General features: G+C 33.3%; 2 protein-coding genes across 2 annotated transcripts; one reads left to right on the top strand and one right to left on the bottom strand.

Moving 5' to 3' along the window:
• Positions 1–1824: 1824 nt before the first annotated feature.
• Positions 1825–2363, bottom strand: LOC120263082 (elicitor-responsive protein 1-like). Its single transcript, XM_039270997.1, has 3 exons — positions 2303–2363; positions 2077–2218; positions 1825–1993 (listed from the first exon to the last, which is right to left on the bottom strand). Exons 1-3 carry the CDS (start codon positions 2361–2363, stop codon positions 1825–1827), a joined length of 372 nt encoding a protein of 123 aa, XP_039126931.1.
• Positions 2364–5400: 3037 nt separating this feature from the next.
• Positions 5401–6341, top strand: LOC120263081. The gene is made up of 5 exons (XM_039270996.1): positions 5401–5427; positions 5527–5727; positions 5809–5901; positions 6044–6145; positions 6234–6341. The coding sequence occupies exons 1-5, from the start codon at positions 5401–5403 to the stop codon at positions 6339–6341; spliced, it is 531 nt and encodes a 176-aa protein (XP_039126930.1).
• Positions 6342–10349: the final 4008 nt, after the last annotated feature.

Below are 10349 nucleotides of genomic sequence, written 5' to 3'. Positions count from 1 at the left end.
TTGAAGGGCCAAGCAAGACTCTCCAAAGTCTGGATTAAAGCTGGAATCTGGTATTTAAGTGTTCTTCATGGTGGACAGTGCATTAATTTTATTAAGTGTCCTTTATTGTTCAGTCATTTATTGTGTAGCTTTTAGTATTTAAGTGTTCTTCATGTTGTAAGAAATTGAAATAAAAGAGTTCATGAAACTATGGCATTCCAATACATACTGATTGTGGGCACCTCGCATAACTGTAGGATAAAAATATAGAATAAGGGAGATTACTAGATGCTTATTTGATTGCAGAAAAAATAGATGAAACTAAATATATTAAGAATGAGTCTCTGCCTATTTAAGACATTGCTCTTGTAAATTGCCTTCTTTTCATAAATATTGGCTTTTGATATTTTTACAAAGTTTCTGATAATTCACTCTTATCCTTGTTGAAATAGGTTTTGCTGTTCTCATTCAGCTTATTTGCATTAGCTCCTCTTGCCGAGTGTGTGAGTTTTCTCAGTGAGTAAGTTTGTTATTATATTCCTCTTGCAATCTTTTAGATTAGCTTAATGTCAAGGTCTTGTTCATATCTATTTTATTGAATAAGAAGTAAAACTTTTCGATTCCTTTATACAATTCTTCTATTTCACTTCCAGCTGTACTTTGTATATGTGATTCTCTTGCTCGGAATCTACTTTTGGAGGAGCCAGGCTTTTCTCTGATTATACACTCTTAGGTTGAATAGTTTAATTGATTGAAAACTATTAAGAATGTAGACATTATATAGTAACGACTGTATAATTTTGTTGGAGATGTTCTATTGAACTTGTAATGCTTTTAGAGATGTTCTTGTCAGTTTACTTAATGTTGAATAACTTATATAAATATTTTAGTTGCTGGATCTGAAGGTGTCATGGAATATCAGATAAAGAACATATATCTGAATCATAAACCTCCTTAATGGGGGTGGGAGTTTTCTTAAATACTTTGCACTAATTTCTGATTTTTAAAAATGCAGAACCAGATTGTGCAGCTAGAGCTAAATACGTTACTGAGTATTGCTCTACATCTTTCATGTTGGTGATTGACAATTGTTCTAGGTCTAGAAGTGCTTGAGTTTGCATTTCTGTTTGACATCTATACTCATTATACCCAAAGATTATCTGTCTAATCTGTGTTGTGATATTTATAGTATCATCTGCTCCTGCAATTAGAGCTTCATAATCAGTAGGAAAAGCTTCAATGTCTATATGTAATCTTCTAAAAATTTCTAAATTTTTAGTGATTTGTTCTTCATCAAATAAAGGACTATGAAGCACGGACACTCCGGGAAGCTTGGCGTACCCGTGTCGTATCCGTGTCGGACACACGGATACCCGGACACACGGTGGACACCTCCAGATACTCATATGCTTTGTAAATGATTTTTTTAAATTACTCTTATGTATTTTCTAATTACTTCCCAATACACAAGATCACCAAATTAATCTATAAGTAAATATATAGCGTATATTACATGAAAACTATATAGATTTATATTTATAATAAATATATAATATTTATTATAGCCGTGTCCTGCCGTACCCGTGTCCTTAATTTTTAAAAATTACCGTGTCGCCGTGTCCGTGTCGTGTCGTATCGTGTCACCGTATCCGTGTCCATGCTTCTTAGATAAAGGAAGTACCCTTACTTGTGAAAGTAGTGTCAGTATCTGTTGAAAGAATATTTTCTTTCTCGAAAGAAAAACTTTCTGAAGAAGAAGAAGAAGAAGAAGTAATTACCATTGGTATTTTAGAGGTGTTTCCTGTAACTGGACAAGTCCTCTTATCGTGTCCTTTTTTACAAAGACTACAGTGTATAGCCCTTATAACTTCTTCGTCTGAACTTTGTTCTTTTAACACCAACTCTAATCTCTCCACAGTTAGTCCTGTCTTCAAGCACCACACTATACTTACTAGGATGCAATTCACCATGTCCTTTTTCAACTCCCAAAGAAATCACATCAGCAACACTAATCCTGCATTACAAGCCATTAATGAATCCAAAAACTTGAAATTTTCTTCATGTTCTTGTTCCTAAGCATTCTCAAATCTCACTTACGTTGCTTGACCAACAAAATCATCAACATTGAATATATCTTTATCCATGATTCTAAGGACAAGTTTCTGGTGATGCTCTGCAGCTTCTGCATTCTGAACCTGAAACTTAAAAGTCTCATTCCATGATGGATTCGTCCCTTGATCTGCACCACCAAAGTTATGTTACATTTAATCAAATATTATGTTGAAATATTTTATATGAATAGTTTGTCACAATTTTAACAAACCTTTTACAACGCTACTCTTTTGTTCTTGATTCCTATACTGTATCATGACATAAGGATCCATTTCCCCTGCAACATTTCATTTCATTTAATCTGAGAAAATAATGATATACATATATATATATATAAAGAGAATTAGGATGAGAAAGAGGAAGAGATTAGTTATGAACCTAAAAAAGCTGGACTTCTAAATGAAATAGTGAGAAAATGATCCAAAGAATTTTAGAATTTCGTAACTTTGGCCTATCAGGGGGACTTATAATTTATATACCAATATTCCAACCTTGTCGGTTTCCTAAATAAATCCGAAAAAAGGTGACGCCTCAAAACTATACAGGTAACTTAAATCACCTAAAAACATCATCTGAAGATTGTGACTCGGCACCCATTTTAAGACCAAAAATTGGATCCTTAGCATTCCCTCTGCTGCTGTACACGGGATGAGATTTTATCTGAATGCATTACAGTATACAATTTCATGCAGAAACAAAAAGGAAAAACAAGAGAAAAGGAAAATTAAAGTTTTATGGTTATGGAATATTAAAAAAACCATTGCCTATTACATGTCAGAGAAGTATGTGGCACCAAATTGCAAAGCCACTTTATCATAAGAAAGTTTCATTAGAAACATTGGTATCATCCATTTCATGAAAGATACTATTAATGACTTGTCAACTATAACTATATATATATATATATATATTAACCATTGAATTTATCAATCAGTTCCTAAATAGAAGTCATGATAAATAATTATTTAGCACAAGTTAGCACTAAATTCACTTCTCTATTTGGAGTCTTATAATTTCTGGTAGTTAAATGGGACCAGTTACTACTAACCAATCAAGTTCATCCGGACCACAAACTAATTTCAATAGATAAAGACTTGTGAAGCATGAACAAAAAATAAGACTTTTATGAGCCAGAGGGAGTGGATTGGATGGGAGACTGAAAAGAAAAAGGTCTGCACGTTGAATCTATGGCCTAAGAATGGTATGGAATGGTTGATCAGAATAAAAGCTTCAGAATGCAATTTCACTGTTTAATAAAATTTTTGTATTCAAAGAAATAAAATAAAATACTATAAAATAGAACCTGAGCTGCAAGGAGAACATGAATATGGACAGACCAGAAGTTTGGTAAAACATCAACATCATATAAATGAAGAAAAGAAGAACATTGGGCAATAAGAAAAATATGTTGGTGAAGAGGCTGAAAACCACTCAACCAACATATATGTATATATATATATATATGCTTGGTCTGAGAAGAGATCAGTAAAACTAGTTGTCCTTCTAAACAAGTAATTGTTCATTTTCACACTGATCTTGGAACAGGAACCATCATCATCACCATCCTCGCCCACCTAAGCAATTAATGTGGCTTAATGTTCAGCAATCTTTCCATTTCTCTGACCCATACTAAGTTGTTCAGACACATATCATTTAGATAGTGATGGTACTGCTTACATTGGAAAAGCTAAACTAGGAATTAACCCAGAGTTGTATTCATTTTGAATGTTACTGCTTTAATTTTCCAGCATTTTATACCGTGTTTATGGTTCCCATCTTTTCTGGCTGTAAATACATTGGAGGACATGGACAACTAGGTAGGATACCATCTGCAGTAAATGTATCTCATTTACAGATATGGCATTGACTCTAAGAGAACATGTATATTAGCAACTAGCTGTTGTTTTGATTCTTGTCTGAGTAGTAATTCAGCTGAACATCATATCATGATCATTCATCTCTTGTAAATTTACTTTAATCTTGCAGTTTTTGTTTTGATATTATCTCTGTGCACATTAAAGAAATCAACTAATGGGAGGAAGGTATATTCTTAATTATGAAATAGAAAAACAAAGTCTAGAGTATATATGCAGGCATAAACAACAAAGGGGTGCTGTGTGATCAATCCTGGTAACATATGACCAACAAACAACAAAGGAATGAATTGTTTGTTAGTGTAAATATCTTTGTAAACTTTTTTGGGTGGGATGAGAATATATTCCTGATTTTTTTTTTCTCCTTTTATTGATATATGTGTGTGTATGTGTGTGTATAGTGCATTCTCTGATATCAGTCAACAGATGTATAACTTCTACAAGAACTTAATTTAGTGCCAATATTGTACAAAGATGATAACCATGCAAGGCTTTCATGAATTTCATCATCTCACCTGTGAAGTTATTCTTTTCTTATTTTTTTGAGTCTGTATACTTGAGATGCTACTTGTTGAAAGTGGATACTACCAAAAATAAACCATTTTGCATTGATTATGTACATTGTCTGTCCACTGATTACCAATTGATATGCAATATTATAAATCATTGTGTTTGTACTGGATAATGTGCAATAATAACTAAACCATTTGCAGTTGGACTTGTGAATGCAATGTAGATTTACTATGTATAATCTTCCAAAATACATGTACTTTATGTGAATTTTGTAACATGTTTTTGTTTATATGATGTAGATAAGAGAAAATATACCGAAATTAAAATTGAAGTGTATGAAAATGGTTGTGTCAGAACCCACTCCAAATAATGCTCCAAATAATGGTACTGGGTGTGACGCTGGTGCGAGTACTAGAATGAGCAACACTAACAACTCCAATTCATCAGCCCCTATTGGTTCTACTAGATCCGCTCCAGCACTTCATGTTGCTCCTCACTACTCGGTCCCATCATCTTCAGCTGATTAAAATCATAATGAACAAGTGCTAAACCAAAATAATAGTATTAGATTAGAGAACGTTCCTGCGAGTTATTGAAGCAGAAAATTTAAATGCAGGTTTGTTTCATATCTTCAATCTTAATCATAATTTATTATATTTGCATTAATGTTCTTATTTTCTACTAATATATAAATTATTGTAATTGATAGAAATGGACAACAAAAAAAAAGGCCGAACTACTTTGAAAGACTTGTGGTCATTACCATCAGAAGAGAGGATTGTGGTGAGTGCAAATCATTTGGGACAACCAATTGGGCCCGAAGCACAACTACTGGCTGGATTTCTCGGCATGCTTGCTCGAACTGGTAAAAAAATTGGCATCCATTATGAGAGTTGGCATAAAGTGCCAAAAACATGTAAGGATGAATTGTTCGAACAAATTTATTGAGGTAAACCCACGTAATTGAATTGTTCAAATGTTATTTCTATAAATATACAAACATCAAGTTACATTAATAAACAAAATTGTTTATAATGTCTTCAACTAGTTACGATTTGCTCTTGAGATTTCAAAAGAGTATGTGCTCAAGTCTCTGGGGAAGAAATGGAGAGATTACAAGCATGATTTGAAAAAGCGTCATTTCAAACGAGAAGATGGGTTGCAAGTGAACAAAGATAAACATCCAAATGCAACCATTCGATGGCAATGGGCACAATTAGTTGATTATTGGTATTCAAATAAAGGAGAGGTATGAATATGTGTTTTACTTATTTTACTAAAATTATCATATCTTTCTTATTTCTAAGTTAGTATACATGTCATTATATAGGATTCAGAAAGACTTGGGGTTGCTAGCAGAAAACAACAAAAATATACTCATACCTCTGGATCAAAGAGCTTTCCTAGAAAGGAAAAGGAAATGGTAAGCAAATATATATTAAGAATTAAATTGTTAGTGTGAGTTAAAAATGTTGTTTTTACTTTCATTTGTATTTTAATGATGTCTTCAAGTTTATCTCTTGATGTTTGTGATTCCAACAATTTTTTTGTTTAAACACTTGTAGGAGGTTAACAATGGAAGAAAAGTAGGACGCCTCGAATTTTTTAAAGCAACTCATACCAAAAAGGATGGTTCTCACATGAATGTGGAAACTGAACAAATTATGGTAATATTTATGTCTTAAGTATTCCATATTTTGTAATTTGGTGCAAAATATATGACTACTTTAAAATAATTTTTTTCATTATATACAGGTTAAAGCAAATGAGAAGTTAGCTGAATGTGAAACAGTAGATGAGGATATGCAAATGGTTGAAACTAAAATTCTAACACAAGTTATTGTAAAAGAACGATATGGGTGAGTAAGAGGGCTTGGATTGGGTCCAACTCTCAAAACTTATTATGGGGGTACGACTAGCAGAACTTCTACTGCCTCAAGCGCCCAATCAAGTGAGTTTGTTGAGCGGTTTAATCAAATGGAACAACAAATGCAACACTTGAAAGAGGAGCGAGAGCAAGAATGTGCACAACATGAGCAAGCATGTGCACAAGAATGTGCTCGATATAATGCTCTTCTTGGGTTTTTACAAACTCGATTTCCTGGAGTTATTATCCCTGGAGTTAACACAGCTGGCTCAACTTCTCAATCATAGGTATTTCGAAAGTGGCAATGTTGCTATGTTTGTATCTATTTGTTATAATTTTAAAAACATTGTGGAATCTTTTCTTATAATTTTTTTTTAATTGCAGAATCAACCTTCTAGAAATGAGTAGTGGCATTCATCAAGCTATGGAGGATTTTTATTTATCTTTGTTTTCTTTTGTATTATTTGGAGTAAGACAAGAATCATAAACCTAACTATGTACTAATTAATATCGAAGACTTTTGTAACTTCTAATTGGTTTGAAATTATTAAATATCAACTATTGTGTTTTGGTGCATAGATAACTATGTGACTATTGTTATCTTGAATATTAATTACAGGTCTTTGTAGTACCATTGTTTTTGTAAAAATATGCATAAATAAAAGTGCAGAATTATAGGAACTATATTCAAAATAAATTTAACGGCGTTTAAACTCAAAATGTCAGGAAAGCACATCAATTTACAGGATTTTTCTTAGGAAAACGTTGTTATTTAGTGGCGTTTTATTACAAAACGCCAGTAAAAATCATTAACATTATTTAAAAGATGGAAAAACTAGTGCCGTTTATCTTTAAAACACCGGTAATCTAGTGTCGTTTATTTAATAAACGCCTCCAAATTGCAGTGTCTATATAAATAAACGCCACTAACTTAGTGGCGTTTTACTTTAAACACGCCATCATATTTGTCGCGTTTTACAATAAAACGCCAGTACCGTAGTGGCGTTTATTTATATGAATGCTGCTAATTTACATTTTCTAAAATTTATAGACCACACTTCTGCACGGCGTTCATGCTAATGATCGCCGCGATAATAGCGACGTTTATTTAATAAACGCCACTATTTTGATTCTCATATATGTTTACTTTGCTTCCAATTTTGACGGCGTTTTATGGGGAAAACGCCGTGAATATGACGGCGTTTATTTAGGTAAATGCCGCTAAAATAACGACGTTCTTTTTAGCGGCAATATATGCGGCGTTTTTTAAAAACGCCCGTCATAAATTTGGCGGCGTTTACAAACGCCGTTAAAAGCCGATAAAAATGCCGTTGAAAGTCCCATATGGTGTAGTGTTATGCGGTTCCATCTAATGATGCGAATTGTTTAAAAACAGAATTTAAAAATAAAATCACTTAAAAAACAAAAAAGATATAACTAACTAAACACTAATATTATTAGATAAATTTAGTAAAACAATACTCATATAATATACTAACAATAAAAACAAATAAAAACAAATAAAAATGTAATTATGAGAAAGTATTATATATATATATATATATTATATATATATATTATATTTGTATTGTATTACATTATATAATATATTAATAAAAAACAATAAATTTATTTATCAATTTTATTGTTAAAAACAAGCGAAAAACAATTAAAACAAAATTAAAAAATAAAAACAAAAACAAAAACAAATAGAAATGTTATCAGTAGTCAGTATATAATATAATGCATTATATTAAGTGTATATTATATATTAATATCATATATGTATTAAGAGAGGGAAGGTGGGTGGCATGGGACCTGCTCAACCAATATGTATGGACAAAAGAAAAGTGGGTGGTGTGGGACCCACTCAACTCAGAAAAACAAAAGGCCAATCAAAATCAAGCAAATAGCAGCATGGGAGGAATTTAGGTATGTTAAGTAAACTTAATAATATGTATATGTATGATCCCAGTATTTGGAAAGCAACCAATAGAAACGAAACATATGTTATATCTTTATGGATAGTTTTAATAGGTTGTGTTTCTTTAATTATATATACATATGTATACATGTTGTCCAAAAAAAAAAAAACAAAAAAAACAAAAGCAAAAGCAAAAGCAAAAACAATCACCATGCAGCAAATGGCGGTTCAAGAAGGGTTCACACACTGTTTACCAAGAGGGATAGTTTTAACAAGCTATGTTTCTTTAACAGCCTGTGTTTCTTTCATTATACGTAGATCTATATTTATGTTGGGAAAAAAAACACCAAACTTAATCAACAATTGACACACCCCTTGCGTAATCACAAGTGCACTAGTCGCTCAAGTAATAAAGTGTACCGACTGGGTCAGGTAGTCGATTCCACAAGAATGTGATGTGATGAATTAATTCATGAAAAGATGAATGCCACGAACAAGTAAGCAAAAGTAAAATGGGGAGAAGTCTCAATCAATGAAAATGAGATATTCGTGTAATGCACCCCTAAGATTCAAACATTGGGCACAAGATTCACAAAATGTTCCTAAACCGAGATAATTAAGTCATGGAAATCCAAAGATAATTGATTCCTGCCTCCAAATCACCGATACTAGTCCCCTATGAGGTCATGATGGAGAAATCTCTCAGTCTCAACACCTCACACCACATATGACTACATAGCACTCTAGGGATTCCAAAAGATGTATCCGATTCCTAATAATAGACCTAGCCCTACTTCTAGGTGAAAGGTCCCGGCAGAGAACTCTCTCAACACCTCACACCACATATGGTTGCTTAAAGTTTAGGGAATATGGAGATTAAATACATCAATCGAAAGGGAAAAGGGACGCTCCACAATCTCATGTTTCATCCTCTCTATTCTCTTTAATCTTGAGGTTCTAACCCTAATGAAGGCCTCTCTCTCACCAAGATGAATGTATCAATGCAAACCAATTAATTAAAAGATCAGTAATACAAGATTAAAACTCAACTAAACTCGGATTAAAAGGAAAAAACACAATGTAAATCAATACAAAGAATAGAATCCTAGAGTTCACATGCTCAAATACCCTCTAGGGTTTAGCTTTTCATGGAGCAAGTTACAAAACCAATTATATAATGAAAATCTAAATGAAACTATTCTAACTACAGTACTTATGGAGCTTTCTTTCCATTCAAGATCTCATTCCCAGTTGCATATGTTCTATTCAACCAATCCCTTACTGCTTGCTTCAGCCCGCCCTACTTGGTCATATACCCTATCTGGAATTTATAATAGAATCTGTGTCGGCATCTATCCCACTGGCTGTTGAAGGTGCTGGTTGATGAAAGACATCCCCAGACCCTTTTGTTCCAATTTTTACTTATTAAAAAAAACTCAGATTGGAAATATCTTTGAGCACTGCACTTTTCACATGATGCAAATGCAATCTTAGGCCTTACTAGACCTGCTCTCTCGCCCAAGCTTCATATAGCCTTCCTTCTCATTCATCTTCCAAGCACTCAGTCTTCCCTGCCTACTCATATGTGTCAATCTGCCTATCTTTACCCTTGGACTCGTATAGAGTATCGATATAAAAGCCAGGAAATAAATCCCCTTGAATTCTTGATGATGATCTTGATAGGTAGTTTAAATGTCTTGATGGATTCCTCTCCGAAGTTAGGGTTGCTAGTGGCTTCCTTAATATTATGAAGGAGGAGAAATCGATCAAAGTTAGTGAAGAAACATCCCTAAAGTTGCAAAGACCTCCTCTCCAAATCCTAGCCGCCTTGCCTCTCAAAATCCGTGAAAAAGTCCCCTAAAAAATCAAGCAAAGCGGCCTTTTATAATCAGAAACCTATTCCCGTCATGTGCTGCAACACACCAATGTGGACTGCCACACGTCCGTGTGGGCTGCATATTATTTCACATGTCTGTGTGGAAATTCCATACATACGTGAACAGTAATTACTACAGTGATTTTGTGACCAATGCTTCCAAAACTCTTTTCCTGAGGCCAAATAGTTGGATACATATCCGTG

Source organism: Dioscorea cayenensis, chromosome 6 (genome assembly GCF_009730915.1).
Source record: "Dioscorea cayenensis subsp. rotundata cultivar TDr96_F1 chromosome 6, TDr96_F1_v2_PseudoChromosome.rev07_lg8_w22 25.fasta, whole genome shotgun sequence".
In the NCBI taxonomy this organism is placed as follows: Eukaryota; Viridiplantae; Streptophyta; class Magnoliopsida; order Dioscoreales; family Dioscoreaceae; genus Dioscorea; species Dioscorea cayenensis.
Note: the sequence above shows the minus strand (reverse complement) of the source record. Positions and strands in the feature narration are given on the sequence as shown.

Bases quoted from the DNA above. Each gene is read 5' to 3' on its own strand.
- LOC120263081 (XM_039270996.1), top strand. From the start codon at position 5,401: ATGAATTGTTCGAACAAATTTATTGAG. The intron at 5,728-5,808 runs GTATGAATATGT...GTCATTATATAG, and splicing joins GGTATTCAAATAAAGGAGAG to GATTCAGAAAGACTTGGGGT. The intron at 6,146-6,233 runs GTAATATTTATG...CATTATATACAG, and splicing joins TGGAAACTGAACAAATTATG to GTTAAAGCAAATGAGAAGTT.
- LOC120263082 (XM_039270997.1), bottom strand. From the start codon at position 2,363: ATGGATCCTTATGTCATGATACAGTATAGGAATCAAGAACAAAAGAGT. The intron at 2,219-2,302 runs GTTTGTTAAAAT...TTGGTGGTGCAG, and splicing joins AAAGAGTAGCGTTGTAAAAG to ATCAAGGGACGAATCCATCA. The intron at 1,994-2,076 runs GTAAGTGAGATT...CTTGTAATGCAG, and splicing joins GATTTTGTTGGTCAAGCAAC to GATTAGTGTTGCTGATGTGA.